This window comes from Cotesia glomerata, linkage group LG3 (assembly GCF_020080835.1).
Source record: "Cotesia glomerata isolate CgM1 linkage group LG3, MPM_Cglom_v2.3, whole genome shotgun sequence".
Classification (NCBI taxonomy): domain Eukaryota; kingdom Metazoa; phylum Arthropoda; class Insecta; order Hymenoptera; family Braconidae; genus Cotesia; species Cotesia glomerata.
In genome coordinates this window covers 19,874,896-19,894,958 of record NC_058160.1, presented here as the reverse complement: position 1 = coordinate 19,894,958, position 20,063 = coordinate 19,874,896, and the positions used below count along the sequence as shown (strand labels likewise).

Here is a 20,063-nt window from a genome sequence, read left to right as displayed (position 1 = left end):
ATATAGGGTGTCCCAAAAGTCACGGACGCCATTGTAGCATCTGATAAAAAAAATAATTCTGAGACGAAAAGTCCTAAGCCATTTTTCAATTAACCGCATAGATAATTAATTATCAATTAAAAATAACGTCTCTTTATTTGTTAGAGAGAGAGCGCCAGTGTCCAGTAAAGTATGTGCCAAACAAAGACACAACTAACTGTATGACTAACTAGTTTCTATAGCTAACGTAGTCACACATATTTACTTACACATTCACACGTGCAAGCGTCTTCGTTGGAACGCACTTGACTTGACACTAGCGCTCTCTCTCTAACGCATAAAAGGACGTTATTTTAATTAATAATTAATTATCTATGCGTCTGATTAAAAAATGGCTAAGGACTTTTCGTCTCAGAATTATTTTGTTTATCAGATGCTACAATGGCGTCCGTTACTTCTGGGACACTATATATATATATATATATATATATATATATATATATAACCAGCCTTGTCATCAGGATATCTCGAAAAGTTTTCAACCGATCTTGATGAAACTTGGTACACATATTCTTTGGGTAATTACCGAGGTCGAGTTGGAAGATGAGCAAAATCGGTCAATTAGTTTAGAAATGGCGACCATTTAAAATTTTCAAAATTTTGTAAATTTCAAGTTTTGTAACTTTAACCGTGAATAACTTTTGATTAACAGAAAATAGCTCATTTCTGGAAAGTTTATGACGAATCTGATTATATTACCTTCAATTTGACCTATATCACTTATACTTTATGAAGATTTTTATTAATTTCATAGGCCATTCAAAAATTTTAAAATAATGAAAACTTTTTTTCAAATGTCATTTTTTTTAGAATGACTTTTAAACAGCTTTACCGACCGATTTCAAAAACTAATCAGCTCTTAACATAAAAAACTACGTCGATCGTCGCCGGATCGGTCAAAATCGCTTGATTCGTTTGTGAGATATCGTTGACGAAAAAAATCGAAAAAAGCGTTTTTTTCAAACAAATTCCGAAATTTTTTATCTGATCAATTCACGGTTTGAAATTCATCATAGAATTCAAAAAAACTGCATCGACTGTTGTCAACTACGTGATAATCGGTTAACTCGTTTAAAAGTTACAGCGGATTGAAAATTTAAAAATTACATAAACATTTGTTATTCAACAAATTAAATAACATAAATAAAGAAAATCTCATCACATGAAATCTACCTTCCATTTCGGGTGAGGCCGAATGGCATTTTTTTAATTTCACGTGTAGTAAATTTAAAAAACTATTGGTGCAATTTAAAAAAAATATTTTATGGATACTTATTTATTTGTTAAATAAAATAAAATAATGGTCTGATGGCTGCTGATTTTAGAATGGTGATTTACGAGTGCAATTTAACTACAAAGTTTTAAATTATTCATAATAATCTGACATTGATTCCACTATAAATTTTTTATGAAAACTAGAGGAGAACTTGATTATTATTTACTAAATACATTGCCTAATCTATTTAATATAATTAGTAACGGTTTAAGTATGAAATTATAACATCGATTTGATAAAATAACTTTTTTATTACAAGGAATAAAATTTCGGACTCGTTTAAGATTATTAGCTCCAGTTTGCGAGAATCGTTACGTCTATCAATAAAATAAATGACAACTGGTGAGATATAAAACATAACAAGATTAATATCTTCTTGGTCTGTCATGTTCGTGTCAACACTATATCTACCTCATATCATAATTATCATCAATATAATTATCATTATCATCATTATTTCCCCTTATTATTAAAATTATAATTACAGTAATCATCAAAATACATAATATACCTATCAGGAGAGCGTATAGCGAAGATTTACCATGTGAATACCATAAGCACGTGATATCAAGTGTAAGCCGCGTGACTGCGAGGACAAATTATTACAATATATTTTTACCGAGTAAAAACAGAATTCCGCCGCACCACCGCTGCACTACAGCCGTGACAATTTTGATTATTTTACAAGTGCCGCATCACCGCCGCACCACCGCCGTGACAAGTAAAGAATTTATCTATTCGCCACACTACCGCCGCACCAGCACCGTGACAAGTAAATAAATTTCTATTCGCCGCACCACCGCTGCACCACGGCTGCACCACCGCCGCACCATACCGCTGTTTGATGGTATATACATTGAAATAAAATATTTGTTGATCATTCAAATAGCTTAACTAAATTTTTTTAGTTAACTATGGCTTGCAGCGCAGTTGGCAATGTTCGAGACTTCCATGCAGACGATCCAGGTTCGAATCCCATCACAGTTCAATTTTTAAAATTCTTTCAGAGTATTTCGATAGGCGTACCGCTTCTGTGCAACCCGAGGACGAAATTAAAAATCTACATCAACAATACGACTAAAAAAATCAATAATTTCGCGGTGCTTTGGCCTGATTTAAAAAAAAATTTTTTTTAATATTAGGCATTTGATTAAAAGGAGGTTGATCAATAGGTCTTACATTAATATTTCTAGTCGCATTATTTATTAATTAATTATTGCGTGATAAATTAATTATGATACTATTTTTTGTGAAATTGTAGGTATGACTTAGCATTGGTGCGGCGGTGGTGCAGCGGTGGTGCGGCGATGGTAGGGGGAGTAAATTTTTAGCGTGTGGCGTAATAGTCCGCCAAACGGCGGTCGTGCAGCGGCGGTCGAACGAAATTTATTATTTTTCCGTAAAAAATAATAATTTCATTTTTACTCGGATCCGAGCTATCTAATAATTTTTTCTCGCATATTCTATAAACTCACATTAAGATGATCCTCTCCACATTCCTTTCTCAATCCTTTCCTACCAATATCCTGTTACGTGAATGTGGAACGCTTCACTATATATATAGTACTATATATATAGTACCAAGTCAGCAGGTCTCGAGCTTCATTACTTAATTAACGCACGGGAGAATTTCGCTCCAGGGCCAATATCATTCGTTAACTCGACATTGTCATCTTCGTAATTTATCTTGATGCACGCGCTCTAATTTTCGTCACGTTATTTTTTTGTGGCCCACCGCCGTACATCTTACTAGTTATTTTTGTTGAATTAATCAATAGCTGTTTTGTCTTTAATGTACTTTTTACTTTTGTACAATATTGAAATAAAAATTTGTCGGATGAATTAACAATGAATCATTGTCATGATAAATTTTTTTATTCAAAATTTCAATTATTATTCATCGTATGTCATAACTACCAGGTGTCAATAGCAGCTAATCAAAAATTCTTGTCATAGATTTTACGTTTTTTTTTTTTTTTTAATTTTATTTTACCTATCGAATAACGTGTCCTTTTAATTAATTTTACGCCACACCACGCAAACTTTTTTTGCAAATGATAGTCATTTTATTATTTCATATTTTTTTGCCCTTATGACAACTGCTGAATCGATTTTAAGCTTTAAATGGCTTTCTTTCCGCTTTGCTATGCTGTCATGTATGAGAAATAAAAGTTATCTCATAAGATAAAAACTTTTTTTATAACTGCGAAAAATGAAATCAAAGCTTAAAAGTTGGTATATTAATAAGTAATTGAGTTAAAATAATGACTTGAATTCATTCATATATATTTACTTCAATTAGTAACTTTAGTTTCCATTATCGTCAACTTTAGCATTGATACTAAATTTTCAGTAGTTTCAGATATTAATGCTGTAAATTTCGTTTATTATTATGTTATAATTTTACTATTTAGCTACTTTGAAAATGTTAATGATATGATGAGGAAAATTTTTTAACATTCTTTATTATATTTACACTCTTTTTTTACGAAAAATAAAAATAATGTATACTTCAGAAAGAATTATCAGCAAGTCAATAGTTAAAACATGCAGGAAGTACAGTCAACGCTCTCTGTATTTAACTCGCCCGTACAGGACCATTCTCTGTATTTGACTCGTCCTTGTCCATAAGAGCTGTGTAAAATCGTCAAATATAGAGGAAGAATGTGGTCAAATACAGAGAGCGGTCAAATACAGAGAGGTCCAATACAGAGAGCGTCGACTGTACAGTCAACGCTCTCTGTATTTGACTCGCCCGTACAAGACCATTCTCTGTATTTGACTCGTCCTTGTCCATAAGAGCTGTGTAAAATCGTCAAATACAGAGGAAGAATGTGGTCAAATACAGAGAGCGGTCAAATACAGAGAGGTCCAATACAGAGAGCGTTGACTGTATACATATTTTTATTGGAAGTATATATATATTGTTATTGTTATTATACACTATATTATATTATCTTCTGAAAAAGAGAGAGAACATAGCACATGAAACTCTAGATATAAGACGCCGTCAGCTGAACAGAAAAAAGAATATGTAAACACTATTTACATTCAAGATATTGTTAATATTCTTATGATAATAAGAATACAAAAATGATAGCAACGGACAATAAAATTAGAAAAACTTGACATTTTATAAATTAATGTCACTAAAAAATTGTGCAAATACTGATAATTTATACTACTATTAATTTGTGTAATTTATAAAATATTAATGTAAATTACTACTGAAATTCTGAGAGATAAAACTTGACATTTGAACTACAAAATTTATAACTATAGTTATATATAATTTAAAATTTTAAATGAATATTTTTAGACAATTTTGCAACCAATTTCAAATAGTGATGATAGAATTGATATGTGACATTTTTTTTTTTTCATACATCACACTACAATCATAGGTAGATATCACTCGTTCTGGAATATATTAGTTGTTTGATTTACTGATGTCAATACTCATCGAAATAGTCGTATAAAATATGACAACGTGGTTGTTACACATATATAACATGTAAAAATACTCAATTTATTTAATGAATAGCTGTTTCCGTATTCAAGAAGAATAAATTTTACCTTATATACTCGATCAACTCTATTTTGATACGAAATAAGAATAAAAGTCTTTCTTGAATAATATTAAATCCTAATATTTTTTCATATGTTACATAGTAAAAAATTTTTCGTCAAATTTAACATAAAAATTTGTGTTGATGACTTTTTTTACACAATCTGTGTTGAATCAACATACTAAAATGTTAAATTCTACACAAACATTTTTACACTTCACACAATGACGAAAAATTTTTTACTGTGTACGGTTGAATCAGTAATTGAAATTTTGTTAATAGCAAGGAATTTTATCTTCAAGCTCTTATACATTTTTTACAATAAAAATGGACAGTAATTATTAATTAGATGAAAGGTATTATGGACTTGAAGATTTTGGTTCGACTGAAATCCTATCAAGAAAACATTACTAACAGCTCTTATAGTAATTTGTACACCATCATTAGTGCATTAGTTATATTTAATAGGGTCAATTCATGTCACAAGTTATTTTAAAATATTCTAAATATATTTTCAACACTCCCACTCAATTAGATTTACTACGCATTTCTTTTTATCGTAATAAAAAATTTGAACATAACTATCGTTTTTTGTTAACCTTTTTAATCAAAATTTTAATGAATGTTGAATTAATTAACACGTTTTCACTATTTTTGTAACAAATTGACAGTTAATAAGTTCAAGAAGAGTAAAAAAAAAATGTTTTTTAACTTTAATTACATGCAGGAATGTATTAAAAGTTTGAAGGATGCTACTTATTGATTATTATTTATTAATTTTTATTTATTACATTGTTTCTAAAATAGCTATTTTAAAACTTAAACCATTTACTAGAGTATCATAGTTTTTACTTATAATTCATAAAATCATAAATGAATATTAATTCATAAATAAATAAATAGAATAAAAATTATAAAAAAATTACGCAGGTATTTTTTCTCCATAAAACTGAGATCATTAAACAGTTCGATTTACACAATTGTCAAATAGATCAACGACCTTATTTAGTATCAATAACCGCTTGCATTTTAATCAACAACAATTTTTGTACGTCATAGTATTGTTCTAAACGCATCATTTTTTTCTTACATTTCTAACAATGACGTTTAATTAAAATGCGTTAATCCACTTCCTCACTAATAGAGTACTTATGAGCAACACTGTTTTCTATTTACAATCAAAAGTTACTCAACTAATATCAATAAACTTAAGTCCTTATTGCATTGAGCGTATATATTAGACATCTTAATTAATTTTCTTAACGATAATGACTTATATTTATCTAAATAATGTTTTATCTCACGTGTAAAACTGACTTGTTAGAATTTAAATTATTAAAGTAATTATTAAAATCTAAACTCACATCAGGTACTATATGAATTTTAGAGTTCACAGTCACGTTAGTTAAAATAAAATTCAATTTGTATGGAAATCTGTGTACAGTAAGAACTTGAGCAAAAACAATTCTTGAATATGTTAGTTTAAGACATTCACTTAAACATAAGTGCAATTTAACTGTAGAGCCGTGTAGAACGCGTTCACTGATGAGCCGTACACACATGAACGTCCATGATATATAAACATACATACATATGAAGGCGCATGGAAAACACGAGTTGAGAAGCCGGGGGACTCTTACCTTTTAGGCCTTTAGTCGAGTTTGATCGCACGCGCCACTAACATCGCGCCTCACTCAGTTCCTCCTTAAAAAAATAATTAAATCCAGTATTTGTTTTATATAAAAAAAGAAAAAAAAATTATTTTTATCAAATTGACGCAAGTATGTTTGTTTGCTTTTTTTCTGTTTTTTTGTACATACATGTGGACGTAGAGATTGATATGATAAGATTTTAATTCGTGTGATTGAAGTTTGTGAGAAGAAAAGAGGTGAAACATTTTTACTACTATGACGTGAAGTGTAAGGTGTGAAGATATATGGAATAAAATAAAATTAATATCAAGATTATCCAACAGAGATAGATACGAGGCGAATACGGATGTTGGGATAAAAGTTTTACACTTGGATGCTTTGATCACGAATTTAATGGTATCTATAGCTTTCGATGGTCCTTTGTGCCACGGAACGACAAGAGTTGGCTGTTGGTATTGCATTCGATTTGTTAGTGCAGCAGTTGGGTAGTGCAAACCAGCTTTGATACAAATCAATCACTCGAAAATGCTTGGTTACTTTGGTAACGAGAGTATACTTGGCTATTATTCTGTTAAGCCCATAGGTATACATCACATTGATTAGATTTTTATCATTATTGTTTTATTTGATTGTAGTACTAAAATATAAATAAGATTATAAAAAAATAAAAGATAAAAAAAATTATATGATAGTCTTGTGTAAAATGTAAAAAAAATAAAATTTTAAGCTGACGACTTCTTTAGCTAATATCTTCTTCTGTTAGTTAGATATATTAAAACGTGTAGTGTTGTGGGTAAAACCCGTGCACATTTATATTTATATATAGGCCTTGCTTATATTATACTGAAGTATAGCAAAAAGTAAAACATTTACTCGTTCCTTGTCACTAGGAGTCGTCGACGTAATTGTAGAACAGAAACGCGTTATAACCATACATCAGACAACCTGTGGTGACTCACGATAGCCTACTGCCAGTCGAAGAACGTCTGGAGAATACAAACCAAACTTTTTTTATGTTATTCTTGAATTTTCATTTAAAAGAATCGAGCTATACTAATGTAAACTGCTCCCTCTACTTAATTATACCGTCTATTTGTCATACATAGCGGTAAACACTGAAAATTTATTTTTAAATTGATGTTTTCTATTAATAACCGTCTTATACCGACAACAAAGTTTATTAAATTATAGAGTAAACAGATAACTGAATAATTATTTAGATTAATGAATTTAAAAAGAAGTTGTTAACTAATTGAGAAGAATTAAACATTCACCTGATTACAATAGTTTAACTTAATATGAATGCCACTGACATTTCTCTGTTGTCACATCACCGCTAACCATTCTCTCGAGTTATCTCGCATTCCAACTCGAAATCGTCATCGTATTGTCGCGGATATGCTTAATATAAGTATTTATTAAGATCAAAAAGAGTGATATTATTAAATAGGAAAAATAATTGCATTAATTTATAATACAAATATTAAACTAGGTAGAACAAAATTGATTACTTTTTGGTTCCAAACATATACTGTAAATATTGTTGAACTCGTATTATTCATTGAAAAAAATTGAAAAAAAAAAAAAAAAAAGTTCAAAACGGTGTTGAACAAAATTTTACCCTCTACAAAAAATCTCTCTGCATTTTTTTATGAATTTACTTCTTCAAATATTATTCAATTTTAAAGTTGGTTCTATAATAAATTTTCTGGTTGAATAATATTTAAAGGAAAAATTTTATCAAAAAATGTAGACTTTTTTTTGGAGAAATAATTCAATTTCTTTCGAATTACGTATTGTTTTTATCTGAATAATAATTTGTTTAATTAAAACAATTCTAAATTTAGAATGAAATTATCAAAAAAAAAAAAGATAATTGTTTGTCATGATATAGAAATGAATCAGACTTATTTATGGACCATTAAATGTTCTTTAATAATGTACGACTTTTAACTATTTTAGTTTAACAATTCGAAATTTCGAAAAAAAAATTTTTTTTTTTTTTTTTAAATCAAGAAAATCAAGAAGAAAAAATTTTTCTCAATAAAATTCCTTCTCGCTTTAAAACAACTTAAGTCTTTCTATAAAAAATTTTTTGGTTCAAATAAACATTTTTTTCTGTGTGCAATATTTTGAAATATCTCTAGAAAGAAAAAATAGCTAACTTTCTGGGTCCGCAGTATAATATGTATATGATAATAGGTATTAATTTTATTATCATATCCCAGAGAATGAATTTTATCAATAGTTTATATTATAATACTACATGATTTAATTTAATCTGCATAGTTTTGAGTCATCAACTTTTATCCTCATGAATTATGATTGATGATAATTCAGTGAGCTGAAATAGATGGATGTATGAAGTATGAAGAGTGGATAGCCTCATATCAACTTTACTCTAAAATACACCCAGAAGAGACTTTATCTTCGGATATTATGCGAATTACATGTTTGATATGTGTAGTAAAGTGGAAGCGTTATAAGTTTAAACCCACGCTCTACTTATACACTAGTCAGTTAAACCCGAATGCCCAGAGCACGTTTGCAAACTCAATGAAATTAAACGCCTTCACTTCCAGCTCATTTTGCAACTCGTGTTAAACGTGCTATGTCCAGTAATAAATTTCAATCTCTCCTTCTTTGTCATTTCACTATTTCACTCCCATTAGATTCTCTATTCTATTCCAAATATTTGGTCATAGAAAATTGACATTAAAACATTATCGACTGAAAAATTGTATCATATCATCGCATTGTATATAATAAAATTACCCATGCTCTATACTACTGTGTATCTGTACGAATCCATTTAAATTTCTGCATCAGAGAAAATCATCATTTAAACGCAATCGACATCAAAGTTCGAATTTACTTTCATCTATTTTCATTCAATTTGTTCATTCATTTTAAATTTCTCTTCAACTTTCATTAAAACACGGTAAATTAATTTTGCTGCCATGTATCATAAAAATATATTAGTTTCGGAGAAAAAAATAGCTTAACGCGATTAAATAAAAAAAGTTTCAAATAAATACTGTTTTAAAGTAAATTTCGTTAATTAACGTAACGACTGAAGCGACTACGATATCTGTTGTATACACAACACGTTCCATCTATTCAATAAATTTCTATAGAATATCCGATTATTGATTTTTTTTTTTACCTTAAAATTGACAAATAATATCATATATTCAGTCAGAAAATATTACAAAATGTAATAATAGTGATAACAAAACTAAGGCATAAAACAACGTTACGCGAAAATATAATTTATTGATTCAACAGCCCGTTAATGCAAAACTGTTTACTCACGGCTGTAGCTATAGCTTGAAATGAGAAAATTAATTTGATAACGTGTAATAGATATCATTTATAGGGATATTGAGTTGGTACTCGATTAATTGTTTTCGTTCAGCATCTAAATATATGTATATACACATCAATTTATACACGCTCCGTATGAGTACGAATGGTAATAATTTAACAAAATGATTATTTCATTTAAGCAACATCAAACTTGCAATGAGAACGAGAGTGTATATATATTTACAAAAAGAGAGAAAAAGACCTGGTATTTTATGTTATACGAGTTTGCGGCAGCAAGCCAATAATTTTGTGTAGTATTTCTAGTTCATTCGATAGCCCATGGAAGAAATGCCCAACTCATTAATGTAAAACTGGTTTAACTACATGTGTCATAAATTCTTTAACAAACTTTTCATCATAAGTGATAAATCGTTGGTATTAATTACCCCCATAATTTCACTGTATTTTATTTTATTTCTTACTCATCATGATCAGTGTCAGTGTACTTGCTTGTTTGATAATATTATTATATTAGATTATATTATATTATATAAATGAAATTCAACTCGCGTCTAGATTACGTGATGTCTAACAGCAATATCGTTTATTTTACAGACTCCCAAGATGTTGACTTGGACGCGATCCTCGGGGAACTATGCGCGTTGGAAAGACGATGTGATGGAGACATTGCTTCTACTCCGGTGCCAGATACGCAACGAACTGGAAGACCTAACAGTGGAAGAATCAACACTGGAGACAACAATGACATTGGAAAAACTGACGGAGGTATTATTGTATTTGCATTTATTATTTATAATGCAGCATCGTCACTGTATTTTGCTTGAAATTTATTTAGTAATTGCCATTGTAGAGTTTTCAATTCATTGCACTTGTTAATGATCCATCTCATTACCATTACCATCACTATTTTTTGCTCTATTTTTTATTTATTATTTTATTTTATTACTTTAAAGGTATGCGCACCGATAGTCCCGATAATGATAGTGCCTTCTCGGACACGGTGTCGATGTTGTCAAGCGAGAGCTCAGCAAGCAGCAGTGGTTCAGGACACAAACCACCTCAGACCGCCATGCACACGGCACCCCAACAGCAATCACATCAGTTAATGGGTAAATTTACTTGGCTGATAAATTTTAACAATATTAAAAGCAATTTTTATGATCAAAATTGTAATTTTGTTTTAAAAATTTTTTAGATGCAGCAAGTAGAGCGAAAGCTGAAAAAATCCGACTAGCACTGGAGAAAATGCGGGAAGCCAGTGTTCAAAAACTTTTTATCAAAGCTTTCACATTGGATGGAAGCGGAAAAAGTCTTCTTGTCGACGAAGGAATGAGTGTCGCTCATGTTTGTAGATTATTAGCAGATAAGAACCACGTTGCGATGGATCCAAAGTGGGCTGTCGTTGAGCATCTGCCTGAGCTTTTTATGGGTAAACTTTTATTCGAGTTTAGCATAATTTATCAGTGCTACTTTACCTCTTGTTTTGAGTCAAAAAAAAGAAAATTTTCATTTTAATGCTATTTGCAGAGAGGGTATACGAGGATCATGAGTTGCTGGTAGAAAATCTACTGTTGTGGACAAGAGACTCGAAGAATAAATTGTTGTTTGTCGAGAGACCAGACAAAACTCAACTTTTTCTATCGCCCGAGAAATACCTACTTGGTCAATCAGACAGAAATACAGGCGAGTACGACGACCATTCGAGGAACATCTTGCTTGAGGAGTTCTTTTCTAGCAGCAATGTTGGAGTACCCGAAGTAATTACAAGTGTAATACCAAATACACACATATATATCTATTTTTTCTTTTATTTTTTTATTATTATTATTTTTTTTTTATCATTTCTTTTAAATATTTTTTGTCACGTCAACATCCGGGCTTATCGCCAAAAAAGATTTTAAGCTGACGAGTTGGCAGAATGACTCGTAATAGAAATAACGTTTCATTTGATTTCTTTTTGTTGCTCAGGTCGAGGGTCCACTGTACTTGAAGTCAGACGGTAAAAAAGGCTGGAAGAAGTACCACTTTATTCTACGTGCTTCCGGTCTTTACTACTGGCCTAAAGAAAAGGCGAGAACTGCTAGGGATCTTGTGTGTTTAGCGACATTAGACGTCAACCAAGTGTACTACGGTGTGGGATGGAAAAAAAAATATAAAGCACCAACAGATTTTTGTTTCGCCGTTAAACATCCACGACTTCAGCAGCCAAAATCAACAAAGTACATAAAATTTCTCTGCGCAGAGGATAATGCCTCGTTGGAGCGATGGATGGTTGGTGTCCGAGTGGCCAAATACGGGCGACAGCTAATGGAAAACTACAGGACGCTGGTAGATGAACTCGCACAAGAAGACTTGGATATTCTAGCGCATGCTAGATCCTGCTCTGTCAGTTCAATCGCCGTGCCACCAACCAACCAGACGCAGTACAATACCACCAACGATAACGCCAGACAATTTACGGAAATTAACAGGCACAATGGGACCGACAACTCCCGACAGTATGATAATCAGCGGCAGAGTTACAATTCCGAGCAACGACAGAGTTATACAAATGATGGTAGACTCAGCCGTGCCAGTAGCTCCAGCTCCAGTGGATGCTTGTCAGATGGAGCACCGAGCAGTTGCGAGGTCGCCTTTGAATGCGGCGAGTTCCCAACAGGTACAATAAAACGCAAGCCCTCAATGAACCCAAAGTTGCCATTAACTTCCATTACCAGACAGCTAAAAGAAGTAGGCGAAACTGTCCGTGACGAACCAGACTCTTGTCCAAGTCCCACGAGTTCAGGGTCCGGTACACTGACACGGAGACACAGTCGCAGAAGAAGCGGCACTGATTCCGATGGGTCTGGTACTTTAAAACGACATCACAGATCTGGAAACGCCACACCCGTCAGTCCCATTCCTCCTGGCACTCCAGTTCGCGAAAGAGTCAGTCCCATGAATTTCTCCAGAACAGACAGTCAAGAACCTAAAACTCCCACTAGTCCAATACCAGAGTGTATGATGGACTCGATTACCTCTCTACCGCCTCCGCCATCACCCCCAAGACTTACTGAAGAAATAGAGTCTGACGGCGAGCCTCTGCCACCTCCTCCACCAGAAATGTTCCGGTCAAATCTGTCCTTAGATTCATTACCACCACCACCAGCTCCTGGTGAGTTACCCATTTGTGACACAACTGATTTTTCTGGATCATCTTTAAGCCTAGTCTCATTGCCGCCACCGCCAAGTCCGCTTGTTGGCGAAACCGGTACTATTCGACGTGCCAGGCCTAATAAACAGACAACCCCAACAAATTCATTGTCACCAGAATGCACACCAACTCACACACCAACACGCAACAACGGTAATCAAATTTACGGAATGATCAATGATAACAATAACATGATACCAAATCAAAACTGTAATCTTTCTTTACAAAATAATGGCTATGCTCATAACCACGCATCCAATATGTCGGCAAACGATTCTTATCCTGGATCCAATGCCAGCACACCGACATTCATGCCAAGTTCACCGAATTTTGCAATACCACCACCGTTTGTACCACCTCCAGCTTATGGGGCTCAACAACAGCAGCAGCAGCAGCAACAACAACAACAACAACAACAACAACAACAACAACAACAACAACAACAACAACAACAACAACTGCAATTACAGTTACAACAGCAGCAGCAGCTACAACAACAACAACTACAACAACAACAACAACCACAACCACAGAACAGCCTTCAGCGACAAAACTACAATTCAGATCAAATTTACGGAACTTATCCAGCTGCTCAGCAGTGTGGGCCAATAATCAGGCCTAATCCAAACATGGATACCATCCGAAGAAGCGCTTTAAAGCAAAATTCCGGGCACTACGCTACTCCACCGTACCTTGCAGAACTGAAAGCTACCGCTAGTCCACAACCACAGAGACGGGTAACCATCCTAGAGCCTCCAACCTCACCTAAATCAAAGACTGGAACTGGTAAGAAGATTTCATTCAATTTGCCACCACAGCAAGAGCCAGGAAGTCCAGCTTTGCCGCAAAGAAAACCAATGCCACCGAGAAGATCCGATAGCACACGACTGACTTCACCGAAAAAGTTGGCAGCTTCTGACCAAGCGCCACCCGGTGATTTTCTAAAAGATCTTCAGAGAGTTATGAGAAAAAAATGGCAAGTTGCGCAAAAGTGTAAGTTAGATTCAACAACTACACCCCACGAAGTACTCGGTTTCCGTGATCCGCCCCCGGCAATTGCAGACTACAGAGAAACAAATGTCTCTAATTGGGTACAAGAGCATTATGGTGCTGATAATTTATACGAGAATGTATACACAAATGATCCAACTGCTCCTGTTGAGTACGCTTCAAGCCCAGGACGACAATCAACAGTGAGATTTGCTGATGAAAATATAAGTATGAATATTGCTAATGTAATAGCTAGTAAACGACGGCCACCACCACCACCACCAAAAAGAGCGGAGACGACTCATCTAACAACACGAGCAATGCACTGACAATAGCAGATAATTAAGCCTCATCACGAGAGGCGGCGGTGGTACTCTTGTTTCTGCGGTTGGTGGAAACACTGATTAATCTTTTAGATTTTTCATCATTAATGTAACTATGTACTTGCTATTTATGGCTGTTGCTGCTACTACGTTTAATATTATTGTTATTGTCATTATTATTATCATTAATTATTATTAATTTCATTATTATTTCGCCAACTAAACAGCTACTACATTAATATTAGCTGAATACTTTTGCGTGGCTGCAAATAATACTGACTTTATTGCCCATCATATTTTATTTGATTATTCATCATCATTTAGTACTGGTTACTATTGATGCAAATAAATAAATAAATGATTAAATTGATCAATATCAAATGATTGTATGCCTGTTTTTAATCGAACATGAATTTGTTTTTTTTATCAATCATTCAACAAAACACAACGACAGACTGCGCAATAATTTTCGGCTGAAGCATAAATTAAGCAACGGATATATCATCGTAGTCTAGAAAAAACACAAATTTGTATTGTAAAAAAATTTATAAAAAAAGAAAAAAAAATAAATTGTATACATATAAGTAGACGTAGGAAATACTGCTGCACACACTAAGGATGTGATATAAATTTTAAGCTCGCTTTATATTACTAGTACACTGCGATTGATTTATATTAATTATTCATTTTGAATAAATGTGCAACTATATACAAACATATTCGTGAATTTATAAAACGATTTATACATATATACACGAGATTATACGAAATATACGTACGTGCAATTAATATCAATAACAATAATTGATTAATAATAGAAAAATTAAAAAAAAATAAAATTGCAAAGTAACAAGCGTCCGCAATAAAATATGAAAAATATATGTTAGCAACTGGAATGCACAAATATTGGGCCTGTTACTTTTTTGCATATTTTTTAAGTGTCCCAGACGTAACTTAATTTGTATGTTTTTTTTATTCACGGTGCTTTATATAAGACATTTTCTCAATAAAGTTTAACTTAGCAATTGGAGAAACGTAATTATCATGATTAATGTATAGTTTCAAAATAAAACGTACGTAATTTTTTTATGGATATAAACGCGATCATAGAATAACATATAGAACTTAGATGTTATATGTAATTCAGTAAACTTTGTTAATTTCATTCATTTTCTTTTATATGTGGTATCGCGTTTATAAAATTAATAATTTGAATTTTTGCACGATTTTTTCATAACTGAGATCTCCTTAATGCCATTTTTTGATAATGATATACACGAAAAGTAATAATAATTATATTATTAATAATAATTAATTATAAACACATTTATTACGTGTTGTATAAGCCATTAATATTATGTTTAATTATTATTATATAAATGAATTATTAAATAGGGATTTTAAAAATTTTTAATTATAAATAAATATATACTGTACTCACATTTTTATTTTATTGTGGTACAATCACTATGAAATGGCGTGATTGAATTTTTTACGCATGTTGAATGAGTTGTTGGTGGAAGAACAGAAAAATATAATTTACATTAAATTGACTAACAATTCTTTAGCATGTAATTGCTTTAACGTGAAAAAAAATTAAAATTTTTTAGAGAAATATTTTTTTTCTTGTTTTTTAAAAAGCTGAAAGTCAAAAATAATATACAAAGACAAAGAAACAATTTCATATGAAGTCATATCTAAAAATAAAAGTAGTAGTATATATAATAAATGATATTTATAATTATTATTTTTTATTTATGGTAAAATATGCAAGAACCAATTGTAACTTTTTGAGCCTTATTGCAAGCTGACATCCCCAATTTTATAACCAATACAAATTTTGATAACAATTATTATTGTAAACAAAAAAAAATTGTGAAACGAAGTACTAAAAATAATGAAAATTATTAAATAGTAAAAAAAAATTTTGTATTTAAATAATGATGAATGCCTGTAAATATATCAGGCTCTTTTTTCAAGTAGATAGCTTTTCAATTAGATAAATTTGTTGCCGCTAATTCGTAATATTAGCAAAGTTGGCCACGGTTGGATGTTACGGGTTAATTTAAGTTTTTTTTCATCACATTTGATGTGTTTATTTCTGATATTCATTTACGAGCTTAATTATGTATATTATATGAAATGATTGATATAATAATAATCAGAAATTATAAGGAAATAATAATAATTAATTAGTAACATAATTAAACCATTTAAATTTCATTTATATAATTGTCTTGAATTATTCTAAAACGATGAGGAAATTATAAATATTTTATTTTATTTTACTAAGGAAATGAAGAAAAATATTGCTCTTATTAATTGGAACTCAAAGTTAGTAAAATTGGCAGTCATGAAATGGTTCACGAAAATAAAATTAGTAATGAAAAATAATTATAATAATAACAAACGAAATATTTTTATTATTGAATGATTAATGTTTGATCTTTTCAAGTTGTATGTATGTTTATGTAAATATTGTAATGAATGGTATTATGAAAGAAAATTATTATTATTAAATGAATCCAATTGATTAATATAAACGATATTTATGCATAAAAAATTGAATGATTTATTCTAACAAAAAAGAAAAAAGAATATATTAACGTCAAATATTTAACACATTTAAAAAGATGATTACACCAACCGTGCATCTTATGGATGAATAAAATTCTCCATAAATTGTAATTTTTTTTTGCGCTTTCATTTACCTTTTTGCAAAAAATAAATCCAGACAAAAAGCCATTTACATCCAAGTATAATTTTATTAATTAGCCATATAGATTCATTATTGAATTTATTGAGTTAGTTTTAATAATTGTGACAATACTATTGTTTTTTTATTTTTTGCAATTTAAATTTTATTAATTGGGTATTTCGAAATAAAACGGCGCAACAGTTAAATAGGTAATATTTTAAAGTTTTTATGTAAATAAATTTTTCGTATATTTCAATTGTATCTTACATTATTTTTTTTTACCTTTCCTTTATGATTTCTTCAAATATGAGTTATTAAGCATTACTAAGATCATACAAATTAAGTTATAAAGACTAGAACAGTTGATTTTTTATTTAGTCCAGAAGGAATCGGCGCATGAGTACCGAAAACTATTCCACCTCAATTTTTTTATGCGATTCTCTTCAAATTACCCTACTGATGATATAAATGCATGTTGCCAAGGGGCAACCCCGTGCCATATTGTTTAAATCGAAATTGTTTAAACAATTGCAAGGAATTGTTATTTTCCAACCGGACAAATTTTTTTTGTATTCTTTATTAAAATACAATTAAAAAAGGTCCTATGACTTTTCACGATAAAGTTAATATTTTTAGAGATATAAATTTTGAAAGGTTCGAAAAATCTTAACCCTTTCACGGTCGATTCGGACTGAGTCGTACTTTTTCTCCCGGAGTGGGGATAGCCAGTCGCGTGAGCGGACTAACTCCCGCCACCAGATTTTCGTGCCCGCCGCGTGCTCACTCAGGACCGTATTTATTGTTTTTATAGCTTTACCGTGTAAATTATTAATGAGGTTATTGTTTTCATTTAAACTCTCGAAGCAAGAAGAAAAATTCTTAAATCGAGAAATTTTTCTTGAACCAAGAATTATATCTTGACTCAAGAAATTCTTTTTCTTCAAAATAGTGTTCTTGGTTTAAGATTCTTGCTCTTGAGTCAAGTTAAATTTTTTATCACTGTACAAAGTTTTATTACATAAAAAAATTAAAGAATATTCATAACAAATAAATTATAATTTCTGTACCAACAAAGTTGATAAATAAAAAAAAAAAACATTTGTTTAACATTTTCTTGTCAGAGAGTTATTTTTTAAGAACCTTTACTATACGCCCCTGCGCTCCGCTCACTGGATTGCGTGCAGTCCCCTTGCCCCGCGAGTAGGAAAAGAGTGGGAGAAACGCCCAGAACCGTGAAAGGGTTAAAGTTGGGTTCTTTTGACCCATGAAAAATATATTAAAAAAAAAAATAAAATATAAATAATATTTTTTTTTAAATTCTTTATACAATAGTTAACAACAGCCTTAATTGCGATTTCTAAAAATTTAATTATTTATACCTGTTTTTAATTGTCAATTTCGCGCGCTCACAAGTATGCGTCACTTACCTATAAGTATCGCTGTCTCTCTCTGACTCATACGCTGCGTCGGTCTCTCGGTGTTCTGAATCATTATTTTTAATTTATCTTCTAAACAATGAACTTAATCAGAATTTTTAAAGAAAGCAATGTTATCAATAATAAAATTATCTACAATTTGTTCTTAACAAATTTTTTTCTAAAATCAATTTTTCAAAAGTTATTTAAGGTTGAAGCCGAACATATAATTAAAATTACTTTCTTATTGGTTTATATTACTTTTTTATTATTATCATATAAATTTAGGCATTTTTATTAACAAAAATAAAATATAATGGTATTTGAACATTTTACGGGATCACAATTATATATAAATAATAAAAAAATATTTGTACGCAGTTAAATTTTCGAAGCGAAAAATAATAAAATAAAAAATACTTATATGCATGTATGCATATATGTTTTATGGTGTATGCATAAGTGTGTCTAAATAAGGAAAAGATTCTTTATTTTTGTTTTTTATTTTTTCAAAGGCACTCTTTGTATAAAATCTCAAGATCTAGGCTTGTTATTGTGACAATACAAAATTGTCGACTATATAGAGCATTTAAAAAAAAACAAGTTAGGAAGTGTCAATTTTCAATTGATCGTTCTTTTGTTTTTTACTCAAAGTTCCTCAGTCTTTTCTATTTCGTTAGAGTGTTAAGATTGTTAAACGTTGTTGCACCCATGTCAGTGATTTTGTGTATTATCAACATTTTTAAATGACTATATTTTCAGTTTTTGTGATTTTTCGTACCAATTATTGTGAGTGTAATGTCATTTTCAGTTGTTCCCAAGAAAAGAAAATATTCTGAAGATACTTTACCATGTATTTTTTGTGATGTTCCAAACAATGTAGTGAAGAATCCGAAGCCTGATACATATATAACTGTACAACGTGCAGCTTATCGACGAAACGATGATGCCGCTATCCGTTTTGCAAATTTGTTTAATTCTTCTCTTGAGAAACAAACGTTTTCGTGGCACAGAACGTGTTATGCCAGTTATACAAGTGAAGAAAAAATTAGGCGAAGAGAAATACTACTTCACAAGCAAGATGAAAATCTTCAGGAAATCCAGTCAACAGACCCCTTAACTTCAAATATAATTCATACTCCTCGTCGGTCCACCAGAAATAAAGAAAACGACAGTGATCTGTGCATAATATGCGGTCAGTTAAAAAAAAATCAGGTAAAAGCAACGTATGTACTATCTGATCGCGATGCAGCTGAAAATTTCTTAACTGTTGCACGTCTAAAAATGGATGATGTTTTTAAAAAAATTTGTACGTTTGATTCGGTTGATAGTCTTCTCGCTCAGCAAGTTAAGTATCACAAATTATGTTATAGAAGCTATTTATATGTTCCTGAATACTCAAATAATAAAGGTGGCCGACCAAGTGTCAAGATTCCTGATGATATTATCAATAAAGCATTTGAAGATTTACTGAAAGAGATTGAAATCCCTTTATGCAACTCGATGGCTTACGAATTAAGCTTCTTAACTAAACGTCTTAACAACTATATCGAGAATGAAGAATTATCTGCTAACAAC

At 31.2% G+C, this 20,063-nt stretch overlaps 1 protein-coding gene across 12 annotated transcripts in view; it reads left to right on the top strand.

Annotated features, from left to right (window-relative positions):
- LOC123260953 (ras-associated and pleckstrin homology domains-containing protein 1) overlaps nucleotides 1-16,275 on the top strand; it is a 196,072-nt gene extending 179,797 nt beyond the window's left edge. For 7 of the 12 annotated variants that reach the window (XM_044722357.1, XM_044722355.1, XM_044722358.1 and 4 more), the window contains 5 exons: nucleotides 10,461-10,631; nucleotides 10,820-10,975; nucleotides 11,062-11,295; nucleotides 11,394-11,623; nucleotides 11,835-16,275. In XM_044722357.1, coding sequence (XP_044578292.1) covers nucleotides 10,461-10,631; nucleotides 10,820-10,975; nucleotides 11,062-11,295; nucleotides 11,394-11,623; nucleotides 11,835-14,378 — 3,335 coding nt within the window. In that variant the 3' untranslated portion in view covers nucleotides 14,379-16,275. Of the gene's footprint in view, nucleotides 1-6,564; nucleotides 7,120-10,460; nucleotides 10,632-10,819; nucleotides 10,976-11,061; nucleotides 11,296-11,393; nucleotides 11,624-11,834 lie in introns of those variants that run through there. The other 5 variants (XM_044722350.1, XM_044722354.1, XM_044722353.1 and 2 more) reach the window with 5 other exon arrangements.
- Nucleotides 16,276-20,063: the final 3,788 nt, after the last annotated feature.